Below are 22,571 nucleotides of genomic sequence, written 5' to 3'. Positions count from 1 at the left end.
GGAAGCACTACTCCTGTCAAACACAGAAAGCTGGCTGTCTTCTCCTGTTCATTTCTGCACTGTGCAAATTAAAACATCACACCTCTAATATTGTATATAAGACTTCAGATTATGATTCAAAATGAAACACACAGTTTTGAATGATTTATTATCCTGTGTTGTAATGGGAGCTGAGGTTCTCCCAATGTCATCTATTTTGCTGTTCGCAATTAGGAAAATAGACGACAGCAAGCAGTCCCGCCAATACCTCGGCTGCTGCAGACGCTGCAAGCTTGCATGAAACAGTCGAGTGGGATGACAGAAAATAGTTAACTCTTTCATTGGAGCAAACCATTTTTGAAAGCAAGCTGGTTTTCCAAGTACCCGGGTGTTAAACAGAACCTGTTCATTGGGTTTGTGTGCAATGCATCAATTGTTACAACTGTAATATTTACTTGAATTTGATTAATTGAACCACAAAGCACAGAAACTTTCAGCACACTGGGGTGGCTCAATTTTACTGCAGTATTTAATTAGTATTTTGCATCTTTTGGAATACCTCCCACCACTTATACTTGTAACATATGAAACTAATTATTTGGCTCATTAAAATCATTTTAACTTCCGTTATGTGTTCTAAAAATTTTGGCTTATTGCAAATCCAGCAATCATTCCTCACAATGAACGAAATGTCGAAAGCCCACGCTTACCGTTTTGTGGCCTGCTCGTCTCTGTGTCGTGCCTCTAACTTTTCTCTCAGGTAGACTGCATTAAGTTCATTCCGAATCCTGTCATTTTCCCGTGCAATGTCAGACGCATTTTGAATGACTAAGGAATCATACGCTTTCAGTCCCATATCTTCCGCAGACTGCAAAAAGCTTTCAATGGAGTTGACCTCTTGCTGTTTGATGTTCATCCTTTGCAGCAGCCGCTGGCGGGCAAGAAATTCTCTGGCAACTACAGTTATGGAACAGAATTATGGATCCGCAGTTCACACAATAAAATGTACTAGTCAATAATGCAGAAGGAAGCACAGTGCTACCAACTGCCGAACAGATTACAAAAATTATAAGCAATTAATAGCCCTGAAAAATTCATTAATGTTTCAGCTTCTTGTGGAGGGTTCATTTGGGTTTAGCCTGTTCATTAATTTCTGAACTGTTATGATTAAACTAATTTGATCAAATACATGTAAAATGTATATAGAATAAAAGCACTGTATTTGGTTGTGAAAATTTAAAATTGTAATATGATGTTGATAGAGAAAATGAAAGATGATAAATTGAACAATGCATTTTAATGTTTAATTACCTTTTTGACAGATGATAATTTTCTTCTGCAAATGAAGACATTGCTCATTGAGATGATCTGTTTGCCAGTGCTTCAGAAACACTTCACTCTGGCTCATCTGAATAAAAATAATGGAAATTTTAAAAGTCAGAAACTTCTGATTGTATGACAGTAATTCATAATGGAATCCACTGTGCGATGCGATGTGTTCAAAGGGACTGGAGCTACAAAGTGTCCAAATCAAAGTTTAGCTAAGCCTTAATGTCTCATTAATTAGTTTGATAATTGATGTTGCTTTAGCTATAGCCAGATTAAAAACTCTTGGAGCTTGAGGCATCAAAGACATTTGGGGTCATTCCACAAAACTGCACAGAACGTCCCATTCAGAGGATTAAGGAAGAATGTTGCCCAGTCTCAAGGTAAGAGTCTTAAAGGTGCAACTTTGTTTATTTAGAATTGGCATTTTCTATTTCGCATTACCCCTGTCACAGTCGGTAATCTGAATACCTACATTCTCGCTTTAACCTGTTTTCAGCCAGAACACTTCGGAGTAACATATTTCAATTAAAGTAGTAGAATGAGAAATAATGTCCCACAAACAACAACTAAGTTATAATTCACAAGAAACATTACATACCTGCAGATCACATGAAAGGGAGGATGATGGGGAGGAACAAAAATAATAAATCTGGTTCACTGCAGACTAGTATCAGCTTTCCTGAAACTGGGGCGGACAGGTAACATGTCAAAAACCATTGCCCCTTACCTGAGAAATTTTCAGAACCAGGAGAAGAACTGAGAAACTGTGACTCCACATTTTCATGCACACAGATACCTCTTTATGCACACATTGTACTTGCCTGGTCGATAAGACTCAGTGACTAAAAGTCCTCTTGGATTGTGTTGTCATCCAGCTTTCATGTAATTGACCCTTGATTTTAGCAGGTCCTATGCAAGGATATTAATGGCTGGAGCAATGGGCATGGCAGGTGGGATTTTGGACAGAACACCAAGATGTCCAGCTTCCTGCAGGCAATGCGTGGAGTTTACACTCTACAATGTGCATCTTTTGTCCTTAACTGACATGTCTGGTTTCCCGTCAGGCTGGGAGGACTCTGGAGCAGATCTCCGGATCATATACGTCTGATTTACAATCCTGGGGTGGGGTGGAGGACCCAATCTCAAGGGCCTCAATGCTGGGGGATCTGATCCTGGAGGAGGAGTGATCCTGGATCAGGAATGGAGCTGTCCTTTGCCAGGAGAGTTTGACCTCCTTTCTGGGGAGATCTGATTCAGACTGAGGTGGTGTTGCGCATGGCAATCACCGAGCCCTCCGCAGGGTGGGGACAACTGTACGATCCTGGAGAAGATCTGTCCCTGTTGCTCAGAAGGGAAGGGAGAAGAGGAACAGAGCACTTGTCATTGGGGACTCCATAGTTAGAGGAACAGACAGGAGGTTCTGTGGGAACGAAAGAGACTCACGGTTGGTGTGTTGCCTCCCAGGTGCCAGGGTTCGTGATGTCTCTGATCGTGTTTTTGGGATCCTTAAGGGGGAGGGGAAGCAGCCCCAAGTCGTGGTCCACATAGGTACCAACGACATAGGTAGGAAGAGAGATGGGGATTTGAGACAGACATTCAGGGAGCTAGGGTGGAAGCTGAGAGCTAGAACAAACAGAGTTGTTATCTCTGGGTTGTGACCCGTGCCATGTGCTAGCGAAGTGAGAAATAAGGAGAGAGAGGAGTTGAACACGTGGCTACAGGGATGGTGCAGGAGGGAGGGTTTTGGTTTCCTGGATAATTGGGGCTCATTCTGGGGTAGGTGGGACCTCTACAAACAGGATGGTCTTCACCTGAACCAGAGGGGTACCAATATCCTGGGGGGGAGATTTGCTAGTGCTCTTCGGGGGGGGTTTAAACTAAATCAGCAGGGGGTGGGAACCTAAATTATAGTCCCAGTGTACAGGATATTGAGAGTAGTGAGGTTAGGGATAGGGTTAAAAGTTCGAAAGAGGATACCGGCAAGCAAGATGCTGGTTTGAAGTGTGACTACTTCAACGCCAGGAGCATCCAGAATAAGGTGGGTGAGCTTGCAGCATGGGTTGGTACCTGGGATCTCGATGCTGTGGCGATTTTGGAGACATGGGTAGAGCAGGGACAGGAATGGTTGTTGCAGGTTCCAGGATTTAGATGTTTCTGTAAGAACAGAAAAGATGGTAAAAGAGGGGGGGTGTGGCATTGTTAATCAAGGAAAGTATTACGGTGGCAGAAAGGACGTTTGAGGACACGTCTACTGAGGTAGTATGGGCCGAGGTTAGGAACAGGAGAGGGGAGGTCACCCTGTTGGGAGTTGTCTATAGACCTCCGAATAGTTCCAGAGATGTAGAGGAAGGGATAGCAAAGATGATTCTCGACAGGAGCGAGAGTAACAGGGTAGTTGTTATGGGGGATTTTAACTTTCCAAATATTGACTGGAAATACTATCGTTCGAGTACTATAGATGGGTCAGTTTTTGTGCAGTAGGGCAGCACGGTGGCCTAGTGGTTAGCACAACCGCCTCACGGCGCTGAGGTCCCAGGTTCGATCCCGGCTCTGGGTCACTGTCCGTGTGGAGTTTGCACATTCTCCCCGTGTTTGCGTGGGTTTCGCCCCCACAACCCAAAAATGTGCAGAGTAGGTGGATTGGCCACGCAAAATTGCCCCTTAATTGGAAAAAATAATTGGCTAATCTAAATTAAAAAAAAAAAGTTTTTGTGCAGTGTGTGCAGGAGGGTTTTCTGACACAGTATGTAGACAGGCTAACAAGGGGCGATGCCACATTGGATTTGGTACTGGGTAATGAACCCGGCCAGGTGTTAGATTTAGATGTAGGTGAGCACTTTGGTGATAGTGATCACAATTCGGTTGTTTACTTTAGCGATGGGCAGGGATAGGTATATACCGCAAGGCAAGAATTATAGCTGGAGGAAAGGCAATTATGATGCTATTCGGCAAGATTTAGGATGTATAGGATGGGGAAGGAAACTGCAGGGGATGGGTACAATTGAAATGTGGAGCTTTTTCAAGGAACAGCTACTGCGTGTCCTTGATAAGTATGTACCTGTCAGGCAGGGAGGAAGTTGTCGAGCAAGGGAACCGTGGTTTACTAAGGAAGTTGAAGCACTTGTCAAGAGGAAGAAGAAGGCTTATGTTAGGATGAGACATGAAGACTCAGTTAGGGCACTTGAGAGTTACAAGTTAGCCAGGAAGGACCTAAAGGGAGAGTTAAGAAGAGCGAGGAGAGGACACAAAAAGCCATTGGCGGATAGGATCAAGGAAAACCCTAAGGCTTCCTATCGGTATATCAGGAACAAAAGAATGACTAGAGTAAGATTAGGGCCAATCAAGGATAGTAGTGGAAAGTTGTGTGTGGAATCAGAGGAGATAGGGGAAGCGTTAAATGGATATTTTTCGTCAGTGTTTACACTGGAGAAAGACAATGTTGTCGAGGAGAATACTCAGGTACAGTCGACCAGGCTAGATGGGATTGAGGTGCACAAGGAGGAAGTGTTAGCAATTTTGGAAAGTGTAAAAATAGATAAGTCCCCTGGGTCAGATGGGATTTATCCTAGGATTCTCTGGGAAGCCAGGGAGGAGATTGCAGAGCCTTTGTCCTTGATCTTTATGTCGTCTTTGTCGACAGAAATAGTGCCGGAAGACTGGAGGATAGCAAATGTTGTCCCCTTGTTCAATAAGGGGAGTAGAGACAACCTTAGCAATTATAGACCTGCGAGCCTTACTTCGGTTGTGGGTAAAATGTTGGAAAAGCTTATAAGAGATAGGGTTTATAATCATCTTGAAAAGAACAAGTTGATTAGCGATACTCAACACGGTTTTGTGAAGGGTAGGTCATGCCTCACAAACCTTATTGAGTTTTTTGAGAAGGTGACCAAACAGGTGGATGAGGGTAAAGCGGTTGATGTGGTATATATGGATTTCAGTAAGGTGTTTGTTAAGGTTCCCCACGGCAGGCTATTGCAGAAAATACGGAAGTATGGGATTGAAGGTGATTTAGCGGTTTGGATCAGTAATTGGCTAGCTGAAAGAAGACAGAGGGTGGTGGTTGATGGCAAATGTTCATCCTGGAGTTCAGTTACTAGTGGTGTACCGCAAGGATCTGTTTTGGGGCCACTGCTGTTTGTCATTTTTATAAATGACCTGGAAGAGGGTGTAGAAGGATGGGTTAGTAAATTTGCAGATGACACGAAGGTCGGTGGAGTTGTGGATAGTGCTGAAGGATGTTATAGGTTAGAGGGACATAGATAAGCTGCAGAGCTGGGTTGAGAGGTGGCAGATGGAGTTTAATGCGGAAAAGTGTGAGGTGGTTCACTTTGGAAGGAGTAACAGGAATGCAGAGTACTGGGCTAATGGCAAGATTCTTGGTAGTGTAGATGAACAGAGAGATCTCGGCATCCAGGTACATAAATCCCTGAAAGTTGCCACCCAGGTTAATAGGGCTGTTAAGAAGGCATATGGTGTGCTAGCCTTTATCAGTAGGGGGATTGAGTTTCGGAGCCACGAGGTCATGCTGCAGCTGTACAAAACTCTGGTGCGGCCGCACCTGGAGTACTGCGTGGAGTTCTGGTCACCACATTATAGGATGTGGAAGCTTTGGAAAGGGTTCAGAGGAGATTTACTAGGATGTTGCCTGGTATGGAGGGAAGGTCTTACGAGGAATGGCTCAGGGAATTGAGATTGTTTTCGTTAGAGAGGAGAAGGCTGAGAGGTGACTTAATAGAGACATATAAGATAGTCAGAGGGTTAGATAGGGTGGACAGTGAGAGTCTTTTTCCTCGGATGGTGATGACCAACACGAGGGGACATAGCTTTAAATTGAGGGGTGGTAGATATAGGACAGATGTCAGAGGCAGTTTCTTTACTCAGAGAGTAGTAGGGGTGTGGAACGCCCTGCCTGCAACAGTAGTAGACTCGCCAAATGTAAGGGCATTTAACTGGTCACTGGATAGACATATGGATAAAAATGGAATAGTGTAGGTCAGATAGGCTTCAGAGGGCCAAAGGGCCCGTACTGCGCTGTAATGTTCTATGTTCTATAAGAGTCTGGTGTCTCTGTATGGGGATGTGTGGGATGGGGTTGGTCTGATGTTGCAGGTAGAGTGAGGGCACACATGGAGCCATAAATAAGAATGCCTGCTCCCCCTGGGTCACAGACTTGCTTTAAAGACATTTATCTCCTCCCCTTAGCAGTTGGGTTTCTTGCCGGGCTACAGTTTTATTATAAAACATAAAATTTGGCTGTGAGCCTCTCTAAAAAGTTTACATTTTTGATGGACTGGCTATCTGCTCCTTGTCTCATTTCTGCTAAACCTAGAAGAGGGCGGGTTGAGGTTGAGTCAGAGACTTTTAAAATTTCACCCTCTGGCTTATCCCAATCACCCATTTTTGGATGGTCGATCTCTCTGGAACATTACAGTGATTTGACGTTTATTTTTAAAGTTTGCATTTGACACAACAGTGACAGATCACATTCAAGACTTTGATTTATCCTTGAATAAAGCTTAGTGGAAAATTAAATGCTGAATGCCTTTTGTGGTTAAATGTTTTCAGGCTGATTCTCCACTCCCGGCGCCAAAGTGTTTACCAACACCTCACTGAGCCAACCTAATGGATTTTCATTTGGGTGGCCTTTGTATGTAGACACAGCAAGCTCTTGGCCTGGACTTAGTCTGCTATTCAGAGCTTTTTGTGAAGGATATCAGGACATGATGGTGAGGAATGAAGAACAGCGGCAGCTTTTTCAGGTTGGCCTCCAGTTTAAGGGGGTTGCTGCATTGTTGGTGGGCACAAACTGAATAAGTTTTATGAAAGATATATTAGTTCACTGGATGCGAGTGTCACTGACCAGAACAGCATTTATTTATCATCCCTGTTTTTCCTTGAGAAGGTGGTGGTGAGCCGCATTCCTGAACTACTGCAGTCCATGTGTTACAGCTTCCCTTACAGTACTGTTAGGAGGTAGTTCCAGGATTTTGACTGAGTGACAGTAAAGGAAGAGTGGTATAGTTCCAAGTCAAGATGGTATGTGGCTTGGCAGGGAGCTTCCAGATGGTTGTGTCCCCATGCACGAGCTGTCTTTGGCCTTCTAGGTGGTGGAGGTCGTGGGCGGGATTTTCCGTCCCATCAGACCCGTTTTCTGGTGTTGTCCACCCCCACAGAGAGCAGGACCCTCCGTCCCAGCAACCGGCTAATGGGGCTTCCCATTATGGCCACCCTCACGCCGTTGGGAAATCCACGAGAACGAGTGCACTGCCGGCGAAGCGGGGATCCCGCCAATGGAGAATCCCAACCCGTGTGTTTAGAAGGTGCAGTCGAAGGACCCTTGGTGAGCTCCTGCAGTGCATCCCGTAAATGGCACAGACTGCTACCACTGTGCATTGAAGTGGAGGTGCTGGATGGGGTGACTATCAAGCAAGCCATTTTGTCCTGGTTGGTATCAGGTTTCTTGAGTGTTGTTGGAGTGGCGCTCAGCCAATCACCAAGCATACAGTTGTGTTCTGTGAGTGATGGCTGCCACAGCTGGGGTAGGGCATACCCTGTTCCTGCTTTCATTCTTTACTGCTTTTTTCTGACTGCTCATTGAGCATACAGATTCTGATGGCTGATTGCAATATTTCTCGCTATGGACTAAACACACAATACAATCTCTCACCAGCTCATCGGTGAAGGTGCTAGGATTTTAATGTTGTGGTGTAGGACTGAATCATTCCATCAAATTTTTGGTTGGTGGTAATAATCACCTGTCTATCCAATATGATGTTTCTAACTGGCATATATATATATATATGCTCAAACATTTTTTAGCAATATCTCAGGGTCCTCCTCTTCCTCCAATTGAAAAGCAAATGATTCAAATATCTCGATGGCCTCGGGGCCACGGGCTCGCTAAGTTTAATAAAGTGTACGCCTGTGCCTTCTTGGTTTGTCCGATAGAGCGACTCCATAGTAGATGAGCCAGTATTTGCAAATTCTGCCTACTTTTCCGCGATGTTTCCGTCAAACACAAGCAGGTCAATGCAGCAAAGTCGCTGTGCCATTCTGCCAACTCCTAACACCATGTGCAAGTACTGGGTTGTGATGACTGCTGACCAAGGACTTAAAACAATAAAGGTTTAGCATTAGCTCTGAGGAGCTCTTACATGCTGTGTGCCGGCCCATGTTCCAAGGAGAACTTTCATGCCCCTGGCATCTGCACCCTCAGTACCCACATCATCCTAGCATCCACGTAACCACCCGGATCTATATTACTGGTGGTGGATAATTACGCAACTAACAGGAGGTCGAGGATCCACAAATATCCCCATGCTCAATAATGGGTGAGCCCAGCACATCAGTGCAAAAGACGAGGCTGAAGCATTTACAACAACCTTCAGCCAGAAAGATGGTCCATCTCGGCCTCCTCAGCATCACAGTGAATTTGATTCACTACATGTGATATCAAGAAGCAGCTGAACAGACTGGATACTGCAAAGGCCACGGCCCATGACAGCAATGGTACTGAAGACTTGTGCTCCAGAACTAGCCATGCCCCTAGTCAGGCTATGATGTGGAGATGCCGGCGTTGGACTGGGGTGAGCGCAGTAAGAAGTCTGATAACACCAGGTTAAAGTCCAATAGGTTTGTTTTGAATCACTAGATTTCAGAGCACTGCTCCTTCCTCAGGTGAATGAAGAGGTGGGTTCCAGAAACATATATAAAGACAAAGTCAATGATGCAAGATGATAGATCCCGAAGCTTTGGGGCAGCACAGTAGCACAAGTGGATAGCACTGTGGCTTCACAGCGCCGGGGTGCCAGGTTTGATTCCCCGCTGGGTCACTGTCTGTGCGGAGTCTGCACGTTCTCCCCGTGTCTGCGTGGGGTTGTTCCGGTTTCCTCCCACAGTCCAAAGACGTGCAGGTTAGGTGGATTGGCCAAACTAAATTGCCCTTAGTGACCAAAAAAGGTTAGGAGGGGTTATTGGGTTATGGGGCTAGGCAGTGGAAGTGAGGGCTTAAGTGGGTCGGTGCAGACTCGATGGGCCGAGTGACCTCCTTCTGCATTGTATGTTCTAAGATCTAAGATACTTTGAATGCAAGTCTTTGCAGGTAATTAAGTCTTTACAGGTCCAGGTGGAGCAACTGCAGAGAGGGATAATCACAGGTTAAAGAGCTGTGAATTGTCTCAAGCCAGGGCAATTGGTAGGATTTCACAAGACTTGGCCAGATTTTGGGGGGGTGTTGAACCCCCCTGCACATTCGCTGGGATGACGCTAGCACAAGCGCCAACCGGCGGAGGCCCTTTGGCGCCGGTTGGCGTGGCGCCAAGCCTCTTCCGCGGCGGTCGGCGTGGCGATAACAACTCTGCCGCTGGCGTAGCCCCTGAAGATGCGGAGGATTCTGTACCTTTGGGGCGGTCCGAGGCCGGAGAGGTTCACGCCACTCCTTCGCGCCGGAGTTGCCCGCCCCACTGGTTCGCGGAGAATCCCACCCCATTTCTTGAATTTAAAAAGAATCATTAATGGGTCAATAGATCGCGGGCCAGGCCACCGTGGGGGCACCTTCGGGGCCAGATGCCCCCGTGCCCCCCCCCCCCCCCCCCCGGAGGCCGCCCGCAGAGCCAGGTCCCGCCGGTAAGTACCTGTTGTAATTTACGCCGGCGTGACCGGCCGTAAACGGGTGGCCACTCGGTCCATCGCGGGCCGAAGAATCGCCAGGGGTGCCGCTGCCAGCGGTCGCCGACCGGCACGCCGTGATTCCCTCCCCCACCAAATCCCCGGCATTGGAGAATTCAGCAGAAGTACGTCGGCATCATGATTGGAAAGGGGCTTTTCTCTCACCTAATCAAGGAACTCAAGGATGTCCTACAGTTGGATCTCACACACAGACAGCTTTGCAGTGTCTTTGTGAAAGGCTGGCCTGAATCCTCAAGGGAGTTTCCCCACAGGCTCCACACATTCTTCTCCATGGATATGGCAAGATTTTAGATCTTAGAATCATAGAATACCAACAGTGCAGAAGGAGGCCATTCGGCCCATCGAGTCGCCACCGACCCTCTAAAAGAGCACCCCACCTTGGCCCACTCCCCCTCCTATCCCTGTAACCCCATAACCCCACCTAACAGTGAAAATTTAGAATGGCCAATCCAACTAACCTGCATATCTTTGGACTATGGGAGGAAACCGGAGCATCCGAGGAAATCCACACAGACAAGGGAGAATGCACATACTCCACACAGGCAGTCACCCGAGATTGGAATTGAACCCAGGTCCCTGCCACTGAGGTAGCAGTGCTAACCACTGTGCCACCGTGATCTGTTGGCCATGGGATTGCTTAGCCCTGTTTATCGCCTGCTGCTTCTACTGTTTGGCATGCAAGTGGTCCTCTGTTTCCGCTTTACCATGTTGGCACCTAAATATTAGTTATGCCTGGTGCTCTCCTGACATGCCCTATCACCAGCTTGATGGTAATGTTCGAGTAGGTGATATGCCAAGCCATGAGGTTGGTTACAGATTATGGTTGAGTACAGTTCTCTCTTGCTAACGGCCCACTATGTCTCATGGATGTCCAATTTTGAGTCGCAAGATCTGCAAGGCACTTCTATTTATAGATGCTAGATTGATGATATTTCTGTCAGAAGTGGTGGCACAGTGGTTAGCACTGCTGCCTCACATTGCCAGGGACCCAGGTTTGATTCTGATCTCGTGTGACTGCCTGTGTGAAATTTGCACGTTTTCCCTATGTCTGCGTGGGCTTCCTCCGGGTACTCCAGTTTCCTCCCACAGTCCAAAGATGTGCAGGTTAGGTGCACTGACCATGCTAAAGTGTTCCTTAGTGTCCAAAGGTTAGGTGGGTTAAAGGGATAGGGTGGGGAGTGGGGCTATGTAGGGTGCTCTTTCGAAGGGTTGGTAAACACACAATGGGCTGAATGGCCTCCTTCTACACTGGAGGGATTCTATGAAGTGTACCAGGAGTGCAGAAGGAGTCCATTCAGCCCATCAAGTCTGCACTAACTTTCCAAAAGAGCACTTTATCTAGGCCCACTCTCCCGCCCTATCCCTGTAATCATGGTCAACCCCACTAACCTACACATCCTTTTCACTGAGGGACAATTTAGAATGGCCAATCCACCTAAACCGCACATTTTTAGACTGTGCGGCGAAACCGAAGCAGCCAGAGAAACCCACACAGACAAGGGGCGAACGTGCAATTTCCACACAGACAGTCACCCAAGGCTGAGATTGAATCCGGGTCTCTGGCGCTGCGAGGCAGCAGTTCTAACCATTGTGCCAATGTGCCAGCCTGTGGAGGTTGTTTTGTTTGTGACCACAGGTCACACTGGAAAAATACACTCACCACTTGGCAGGAATTGATGAACAAAGTAAAAGCTTAATCAAATGCCAAACAGATGAGTTAACCTGGTGTCCTGGCCAATATTTACTACTGAATCAACATCACAATGGAACAGATTATCTGGACATTATCACGCTGCTGTTTGTGAAATTTTGGCTGTCATGTTTCTTCGATGACAACAAGCTGTAAAGTGCTTTGAGAAATCCAGTGGTTGTGAAGAATGAAATACAAATACAAATCTTTCTTGCTTGTTGAATGTAGTATAATGTCCCAAAGCACTTCACAGGAGCTTTATCAAATAAAACTTGACACAGAGCCACGAAAGGACATGTTAGGACAGATCATAAAATGTGGATTAAATACCTAGGACGGGATTCTCCGTTGGTTGACGGCTTATCAGGAAACATGTTTAGGCGGCGAATCGGTTTTGACGCCAAAATCGTGGCGGGCGCCGGTTTCACAGCAAAGTTGCAATTCTCCGGTGCCTCACCAGTGGCGTCAATACATTCCATTCTGCCCGTACAGCAAACACCGTTGGCATAACATTAGCGGGCCTGACCTGGTATTCTCCGGGATCTCCGCGATTCTCCGCCTCCACGTATTTCCGGCCGCTTGGTTCACTTGTGCTTTTAAAAGTCATGAGGGAGGCAGAGGGGTACCGAAAGTGTCACCATAGTTTCCTTACAGTTGTGCCACTGGCTGGGGGGGGGGCATCTATCAGGGCCAGGGATGGAGCGGGGTAGGGGTTGTCAGCGGTTGGGCTGCGGGATTGGGGCGGACAGGCACGAAACACCATTGCCGCGGCCTGCAAGGCAACCATGTAGCTGAGCATGCTGCTGACTGTCCACTGTGAACTTAGCGCCACGGGTCATATGGGTCCCCCCCCCCCCCCCCCCCCAGGACAACCCCTCTAGGTGCCCTCGGGTCCCAGCCAAACCATCAGCAGGATGGGCGCTCTCCTGAGAAACCAGTGCTATCTTTGCTGGCTGGGATGAGTAAGTGTGGGGAGTGAAGTGTGTATATGTTGCTGCAGCTTGTCAGACCGGATCCGGGGTGTCAATCACGAACCCGACAAATCCCGCATCATTTTTTTTTTTAATCGATTGTGTTCCACGTGGCATCGGTTCTAGCTCCTCACTTAGTCTCAGGAGAAATTCGCCGCTAGTTTTTAAGAAGTGTCTTAAAGTGAAGTAGAGACAAAGGGCAGGAGTTTCCTCTTCCACCAGCAGTGGAAATATAACATTTGGAGTGACAGCAAAAGCTGTTTATCAGCTGGCAGGACAATAGTTTGGAATTTTCCCATCCTGACTTTCATGGCAGGTCGAGTGTCTCATTGGTCCATGTCAGCAATCACATTTGAAAGCCTTTACAGATCTCATGAATGCTCATTAAAAGTCCAGCTCACTGGAATCATGTCCACACTCCAAATCCAATTGTCTCTCCAGTGGGTAATTTGACCACTCTGATTCACAATGGATATAAGTGGCATGCACCTGGCAAACTGCACATCTTTCATGACTTTGAGGCTTGTATGCACAATGTTTGCCTACCATTCACTGTGTTGCTCTTGTTTCCACTCTGTCACCATGCCAAGGCTGTTCAGGCAAGACCAGTGGGAAGGGATGGAAGATGGAAGGCATGCACTTGGCTGGGGGTGGGGGATGAATGACTGAATGTAGATAAGGGGTTGAAAGAGACACATGACTGGGGGTGTGGGTGAGAGTGAAGGTGAGAGGGTAGGTTACAGGAGCCTGGGAAGGTAGTGGTGGTCAGAGACACATGTTTGGCCCCGGGGGGGGGGGGGGGGGGGGGGGGGGGGGGGGGAATGCAGGGGTGTAGAGGGATACAGGTGGTAGCAATGGTTAAAGTCTGAGCAGGTTATATCTGACACGTATGTCTTAGTCCCATTCTTTGGAGGTGTGGGCCTGTTTATCATGCGCACAGCATTTGTCAGTCCCACACATTTTGGCATTGATGTCTTGGTAGTGGGTGGCAAATAGCACAGTCACAGTCAGGAGAGGCATCTACAACCTGTAAATTGGGAACTGGTAAGTAAGAGGCGGACATTTGATTGACTCATGGTGGGGTTCCACTGTGCATAAGACCTCAAGATGGAGAGGGGTGAGGTTGACAGAGGGCATGGGGACATGCATATAAAATGGTCCATGTGGAGGACAGGGATATGATTGACTATTGTTCCTGCTCAGAGGGACGTGAAAAGGTCAGAAGGATCAAACTATTAAAGGGTCACAGCTACATTATATATGCAACATGCTTTAGACAATCCGACACATTGCAGTTGGGAGGTTCAGGCATTATACAGCTCAACAATTGCAGTCATTACAATAGCGTAAAGGCAGGGTCCTCAAAGGAGGAAGTCCTGACTGAGGTTGATAGCTTCTGGCTGTGCTCATCCAGATCCAACTCCTTTTGTGAATGAGCTACAGTGCCTGATTTTGGGGGAGAGGAGTTGGTGTGTGGGAGAACTGATCTACCTGTGATCCTTAGTGCTGTGCTACAGCAGTAAAGGAGGACTTGGGGATGGCACAGTGACTTCCTAGCTTGGCGATGGAAGGTGATCATTGTAGGATAATTTCCAGTCATGTTTTTCCACAACACACAAGGAGGAGTGCAGAATGCAGGCGGGCAGGCTTTTATGCAACTGAGGAGGAGAAGAAGGGCCCATCGCGATCAGGCAGGGTAACGGGAAGAACCGCATCCTGAGGAACATGAGCCAACAAGGCCCCATGAAAACCTGGAAGCTGAGACAGAGAGGTCAATTTCATGGAGGCTGTTGACGAGGCTCCGGGTGTATCAAAGATGCCTCTCATACTTGTAATTGTTTCTCTTCCAACACCTAGTGGTGCACATGGCAAGCTTTCATCTGTTCCTATAACGAGGCTTTACTTGGAATAGGTCACTAAGCTGTCGCCATAGCTTAGTTGGCCAGGAGTCTCTCCTGCTCTTACTGCCTGCCATTGCTGTGTGTTGGAAAATGTTCTAGGTCGATGTTCAATCTGTTTAGCCACATTATGAACACACCTTGCTTGATCGTCAAGTCCTGGAGTGGAGCTCAAACCCAGAGCTTCTGGCTCAGAGGCAGGGATGCTACACACTGCGCCTCCCCTCCCCCACCCCATATTTATAGATGAGCAAGAGACAATGCCGCAGACACCTTCGCTTGTTAGGGAATATGGTGGCTATATTCTTCGGAAGGGCGTGATGCACATGGCCTGGGAGATCATCCATTGTCAGTAGCTGTAATGGTGACCGCTGCACTCAACCTGTTTTGAAGTGACTTGTTCCAAAGTTCTCCTGGGCTTCTGGAAAACATCACAATCCTCTGCTCATAAATGCATACAACAGGTCAGCCACGGCCTTTTCAATAAGGCACACGATTATGTCCAGTTCTCCCAGGATGACTAAAGCCAAGCTACTAGAACAGTGAGATTTGCAACAATCTCCAATTCCTATGGATGCAAGGTGCCATCAACTGTACACATGTGGCCTGAAGAGCTCCCTGGCAGCAGCCACTAATATTTATCAATAGAAAAGTCTTCCACTCTCTCAACATTCAACTGATCTGTGTTCACTGAAAGCAGATTATGCAGGTCTGTGTGAGATGTCCTGGGAGCTTGCACAATTCGTACATCTTGAGTCACTCATTCAGAGGCACCACAGATCTTCAAAGGGCCTCTGTGAATTCAGGGTTGGTTCATTGGTGGTAAAAACTACGCACAAGAAACATGGCTAATAACTCAGAGGAGAGTTAGAATGTGGTTCATTCTACATCACCTTACTTGATTGAGCCGAACATTGGAATGTTGAAGATGCATTTCAGCTGTCTGGACTGATCAAGTGGCACTCTCCAGTACTCTGCTCAGAGGGTGCAATAAATCACATAAATTTTCTGTATGCGACACAACCTGGAGCTCCAAAGGGGATTTGAGTTGCCAGATGGAGAGATGAGGTGAAGGAATGAGGAGGATGTCAAGAAGGATAACCTTAAAGAGGATGTTGGTTTTCCAGATGACGAGGCCATAAGTGACAGACCTGCCTGTGAGACTCTCATAGTTTCAAGGTTCCAGGGTAATGCAGATCATCCAAACCCTTTCACCCCCGCTCAATGCAGGGTAATCATTAACATCATTAGTGCCTTCTTTGCGATCCTGAACATTTCAATTGAAGAACATTTATTTCAGAAAATGTGGTTGCAATCTTGCTTAGCGATGACTTCATCATTGGAAGGATCCACGGCAGCTTATCCATAGACATACAAATTATGAGCAGGAATCAGCCACCTGTTCTTCCATTCCAAAAAGATCATGGCTGATCTGATTGAAGCCTCTACTCCACATTCCCAGATGGAGCATGTGGAACCAACACTCATTGTGAAGCAAGGACACATGGCGCAGTCCCATCAAGCATTGTCCCAGCATTTCACTGCCGACGGTAATCTTCAAGAGACAGGAGCAGTGATGGAACCATCAATTCAGCGAACACGTGTAGTTGGATCTGAACAGAGGCTTTAATACACTTACAACAGAGCCAGCCTATTCGTCGTTGAACTCCAGGTGAACTGGCAGGCTGGCTCTAAGGCACTGATCTTTATACATCGGTCCTAGGGGGAGGAGTCCTGGGCAGAGCCAAGGGAAGAGCCCAGTACAAACTCTCGCATACTCCCAGAGCGACTCCCCTTGGTGGTCGGATAGTGCAACTGCACTTACAGTGGTGGATAGTGAACATATATACACAGAGTTATATTGGCAACTATATACAGCATTGATCTTACAACGGGTAGATAACGAACATATATACATGGAGTGATATTGGCAACTATATATAGTGTGAATCACATTCACCACAAGCAGCACTGCAAACCTCATTGAACTCATGGCAGTAAGCCTGGAGCATTGCAAGGCACCTCAAGGAGGACAATCATTAACCACTGGTTATTGCTGGACCATCTAAGGATTGATCTGAATCTGAATGAGGCAAAGGTGAGAACATCCGCCCCTACCCCAGAGTGAAATGCCAGTGAATCTGCCAGTCCAAAGATGTGCAGGTTTGGTGGATTGGCTATGATAAATTGCCCTTAGTGTCCAAAAATTGCCCTTAGTGTTGGGTGGGATTACTGGGTTATAGGGATAGGGTGGAGGTGTTGACCTTGGGTAGGCTGCTCTTTCCAAGAGCCGGTGCAGACTCGATGGGCCGAATGGCCTCCTTCTGCACTGTAAATTCTATGATCTATGAATCTGAGACCTCAAATATGGCTGCTAGTGGATGTGGTTCTAGGGTCACCCAAAGAATTTCTGACATAGTATTACAAAAGGAAACCTAGAAGCTAACAAGTTTGGGACAAGACCAAAACAAGCGAGTGTGGTTACCTGGCGCAAGCGAACAATGGTCACACTTCATAGAATCTACAATGCAGAAGGAGGCCAGTCAGCCCATCGAGTCTGCACCGGCCCTTGGCGCCTACTAAGCCCACGCCTCTATCCTAACCCCATAACCCCAGCACCGGAAACCGGAGCACCCGGAGGAAACCCACGCAGACACGGGGAGAAAGTGCAAACTCCACACAAACAGTCACCCAAGGCCAGAATTGAACCCGGGACCCTGGAGCTGTGAGGCAGCAGTGCTAACAAATATGTCACCGTGCCGCACATCTTGAAAAAATCCACTCAACCTCGCCTCTGTCCAATGTATTCTGTGCAATACTTTAAACTGAATTAGACTCAGTTGGGTGCAGGAAGAAGTGGAGTTCACCCTGTAGAGGGCTACTCCCCATGCCTCATCAGGAAGTGCAGGACTCAGTTCCCTAGGATAAGGCCAGACAAGCTGAAATATATCCCTTGTCCGGCTGCGCCAAGGACATAACCCTCCTCAGCAAGGTGGGGATGGGGCCAAAGGAAAATTAGGCAAAACCTTTCTCGAAAAATCATGAATTTGGAAATGACTAAAGATGTTAGAACTGATCAACTGAAATTTGTCGGTCAGCTTCTCAAAGCTTGCGAATCTCCCCGGTACAAATAGATCCCTGAAATTCAAAAGTCTCCTTGACCCCCAAGACTTGAACGATGAGTCCAAATGCAAAGACAAGAAGAGTTGATTATCATAGAATCATTACAATGCAGAAGGAGGCTATTCGACCCATTGAGTCTGCATTGACCCTTCGAATGAGCACTCTACCATGTCCACAACACCTATCCTTGTAACCCCATAACCTACCCTGGACATCCTGGGCAAAAAAGTCGGGATGCATTGAAAGGAAAACCAAATCTGGGAGGCGGAGTTATTTTGATTGTCTGTATCCTACCTGCCAGGGATAAAGGGAGGCTACTCCACCTTGGCGGATCTGCATTGACATTACTGATGAGTCTGGAATAAATCAATTTGTGGTGATGGCCAATTATGGCCGAGACAGACCCCCAAGTAATGGAAACGGGTGTTAAAGAGGCGAAACGGCAATTAATTAAGTTGAGCTCCTCTAGCAGGTATGTTCACTGGAAAACACTTGCTCTTATCCACATTTAGTCTGCAACCAGAAAAGGTACCAAACTTACTTAGTATCCTCATTATGTTGTCTATGGAGGGAGACGGTTCTGTAATGTACAGAAGTAGGGAGTCTGCAAAAAGTGATCCCGATGCTCCACTCCATTTTGACAAATACCCCACCACTGATCAGATGTCCTCAATGTTTTCGAGAGGGGCTCAATAGCTAAGGCAAAGGGCAGCTGGGAAGGCAGACTGCCCTGTCTAGTGCCCCTGCCCAAGAGAAAGTATTCTGAGAATGCAGTGTGATGTGTTGGGCAGGCTGGGTCGATGTGGACTGCACTTGATGCAGTGTAGCGAGAGACAGACTTCCAATACTTGATGAGATGCAACACGATTTTATTTAACATCTTAACTATTATACATGTTCAACTGTAGGTTGACACTATGCTGACTTGACTGGAGACCTGATACTAGCCTGACCAGACTGACTAGCTACCACATGGTGTTTGCACTGGCTATGCTCATGAGCTCTGACTGTCTCAGAGGCTGGATCCTGAGAGAGCGGGAAACCTGGTGCCCTCTGGCTTTATAGTGGTCATGTCCTGTCTGGTGATTGGCTGCTCTGTTCTGTGTGCTCACTGGTCATCCTGTGTGTCAATCACTGCCTGTCTGCACTCCATTATATACATAGATACTATATTATGACATTTCCCCTTTTTTCTTAATATTGTTTGTGTTCAGATAATAAATATTAAGGTGCATGTGCGCGTGGATGTGTATATGTGTTTGACTATATACAGAATGTGCTAAAATGAACTTATATACATCGGAAGGTGTCGCTCCTGCAGATATAGGGCAGATGAAACGGTAAAGACGATATTTAAAGAGGTCAAAACGATGAGGTTACAAAATTGTGGAAACGTTCAGTCTATAAGTTTAGTCTTTGTGGCGGGCGACAAATTCTGGTTGACCACCTCAAGGGTGGATCAGGGGCCGCCTGCACTTGGACAGGTGGGACTGCCGCCAATGCGGTGGTTGCAGAGGTCGGCATGATTGCTGGTAGATCGGTGGCCTCATGGTAGGGCACGTCCGGAGGAAGCATTGTGTGAGGCGGGAGATCACGGTTGGGTGGCTGTCATTGAACTCTGCGCAGCACCCGTCTGTTGCGTCGTAGGAAGGAGCCATCAGCCATGCGGACGAGGAACAATCTCGGGGCCACTTGCTTGACCACCACAGCTGTGGCGGACCAGCCGCCATCAGGCAGCTGTACACGAACACGATCAGTTGGGACCAGTTCGGGGAGAGACCGTGGCATGAGCGTCGTATGCTGATTTCTGTTGGGCCCGAGACTGCTGCATCTTTTGTATGACCGTGAGGTGGTCAAGGCTGGAACCGTGGTTCGCAGAATGTGATTCATGAGCATCTGCGCTGGAGACAACCCAGTGGTCAGCGGGGTTGCTCTGTATGCCAGCAGCGCCAGGTTGAAGTTGGAGCCTGAGTCTGCAGCCTTGCATAGTAATCTCTTGACGATATGGACCCCTTTTTCGGCATTCCCGTTTGACTGCGGGTAGTGGGGGCTGAAGGTGACGTGACAAAAGTTGTATAACCGGGAAAAATCAGACCACTCCTGGCTGTAAAAACAGGCACCATTGTCCCTCAGCACCATGAGCGGTATCTCATGACTGGCAAATGTTTCTTTGCATGCTTTAATCACCGCCTTCAACGTGAGGTCAGACAGTTTCATTACTTCGGGGCAATTGGCGAAGTAGTCAACCAGGAGGACAAAGTCACGCCCCTTGGCGTGGAAAAGGTCGACACCGACTTTGGACCATGGGGAGGTCATTATCTTATGTTGCTGCAGAGTTTCTTTGAGTTGAGCTTAGAAAATAGAACATTACAGCGCAGTACACGCCCTTCGGCCCACGGTGTTGCGCCGTCCTGTGAAACCCTTCTAAAGTCCCTCTACACTATTCCGTTTTCGTCCATATGCCTATCCAATGACCATTTGAATGCGTTTAGTGTTGGCGACTCCACTACTGTTGCAGGCAGGGCATTCCACGCCCTTACTACTCTCTGAGTAAAGAACCTACCTCTGACATCTGTCCTATATCTATCTCCCCTCAATTTAAAGCTATGTCCCCTCGTGCTGGACACCACCATTCGAGGAAAAAGGCTCTCGATGTCCACCCTATCTAATCCTCTGATCATCTTGTATGCCTCAATTAAGTCCCCTCTTAACCTTCTTCTCTCTAACGAAAACAGCCTCAAGTCCTTCAGCCTTTCCTCATATGATCTTCCCTCCATACCAGGCAACATTCTTGTAAATCTCCTCTGTACCCTTTCCAATGCTTCCACATCCATCCTATAATGTGGCGACCAGAACTGCACACAATACTCCAAATGCGGCCGCACCAGAGTTTTGTACAACTGCAACATGACCTCATGGCTCCGAAACTCAATTCCTCTACCAATAAAAGCTAACACACCGTACGCCTTCTTAACAACCCTCTCAACCTGGGTGGCAACTTTCAGGGATCTATGGACATGGACACCGAGATCTCTCTGTACATCCACACTATCAAGAATCTTACCATTAGCCCAGTACTCTGCCTTCCTGTTATTCCTTCCAAAATGAATCACCTCACACTTTTCTGCATTAAACTCCATTTGCCACCTGTCAGCCCAGCTCTGCAGCTTATGTATGTCCCTCTGTAACTTGTAACATCCTTCTGCACTGTCCACAACTCCACCAACTTTAGTGTCATCTGCAAATTTACTCACCCATCCTTCTACGCCCTCCTCCAGGTCATTTATAAAAATGACAAACAGCAACAGCCCCAAAACAGATCCTTGTGGCACACCACTAGTAACTGGACACCAGTCAGAGCATTTCCCATCCACCAGCACTCTTTGTCTTCTATCAACTAGCCAATTTCTGATCCAAACTGCTAAATCACCCTGAATCCCATGCCTCAGTATTTTCTGCAATGGCCTACCGTAGGGAACGTTATCAAACGCTTTACTGAAATCCATATACACCACATCAACTGCTTTACCTTCGTCTACCTGTTTGGTCACCATCTCAAAGAACTCAATAAGGTTTGTGAGGCACGACCTACCCTTCACAAAACCATGTTGGCTATCTCTAATCAAATTATTCCTTTCCAGATGATTATACATCCTATCTCTTATAAACCTTTCCAAGACTTTCCCACAACAGAAGTAAGGCTCACTGGTCTATAGTTACCGGGGTTATCTCTACTCCCCTTCTTGTACAAGGGGACAACATTTGCTATCCTCCAGTCCTCTGGCACTATTCCTGTAGACAAAGATGACTTAAAGATCAAAGCCAAAGGCTCAGCAATCTCCACCCTAGCTTCCCAGAGAATCCTAGGATAAATCCCATCCGGCCCAGGGGACTTATCTATTTTCATACTTTCCAGAATCGCTAACACCTCCTCCTTATGAACCTCAAGCCCTTCTAGTCTAGTAGCCTATATCTCAGTATTCTCCTCGACAACTTTGTCTTTTTCCTGTGTGAATACTGACGAAAAATACTCATTTAGCACCTCTCCTATCTCCTCGGACTCTACGCACAACTTCCCACTACTGTCCTTGACTGGCCCTACCCTTATCTTCGTCATTCTTTTATTCCTGACATACCTATAGAAAGCTTTAGGGTTATCCTTAATCCTACCTGCCAAAGACTTCTCATGTCCTCGCTTGGCTCTTCTTAGCTCTCTCTTTAGAGCCTTCCTAGCTAACTTGTAACTCTCAAGCGACCCAACTGAAGCATCACGTCTCATCTTCACATAAGTCTCCTTCTTCCTCTTGACAAGTGTTTCAACTGCTTTAGTAACCCATGGTTCCCTCACTGAAATTTCTGACATGTAGGGCAGTTGAGGACCGTGTTGGCAATGTCCTGGCTGATGCCCGGCCAATAGACTGCCTCCCGAGCTCTGCGTCGACATTTCTCGACCCCCAGATGACCCTCATGGAGTTGGCCGAGCACCAGAGCTCGCATGCTCTATCGAGTTACATGAGGATGCCGTCCACCACCGTCAGGTCGTCCTTGACGTAAAACTGGGGATACTGTCCCTTCTGCCAGCCATTCGTGCGGTGCTGCATCACTCGCTGTAGCAGAGGATCCTTGGCCGTTTACTCACGAATTTGAATGACCCTCTCATCAGAGGCACAGAAGGTTGGAGGCACAGAATTGCACCTACACGTCGATTTGGCATACAAAGTCAGTTTGCTCACACGGTGTAGTAATAGACCTGGAAAGGGCATCTGCAACAATGAGTTCTTTACGTGGCGTGCAGACAAGTTCAAAGTCGTAGCAGCGTAGCTTGGGTAGGATTCGTTGTAACCGGGGCGTCATGTCATTTAAATCCTTCTGGATTATGTGGACTAATGGCCT

General features: G+C 47.2%; 1 protein-coding gene across 1 annotated transcript in view; it reads right to left on the bottom strand.

Annotated features, from left to right (window-relative positions):
- Nucleotides 1-22,571, bottom strand: part of myo16 (myosin XVI) — a 650,273-nt gene that overhangs the window by 46,345 nt on the left and 581,357 nt on the right. Inside the window, 2 exon segments of the mRNA XM_038818242.1 lie at nucleotides 690-936; nucleotides 1,291-1,387. Coding sequence (XP_038674170.1) covers nucleotides 690-936; nucleotides 1,291-1,387 — 344 coding nt within the window.

This window comes from Scyliorhinus canicula, chromosome 14, assembly GCF_902713615.1.
Source record: "Scyliorhinus canicula chromosome 14, sScyCan1.1, whole genome shotgun sequence".
Taxonomy (NCBI): Eukaryota; Metazoa; Chordata; class Chondrichthyes; order Carcharhiniformes; family Scyliorhinidae; genus Scyliorhinus; species Scyliorhinus canicula.
The sequence above is the reverse complement of the archived record's forward strand: the minus strand, read 5'-3'. Positions and strand labels throughout refer to the sequence as shown.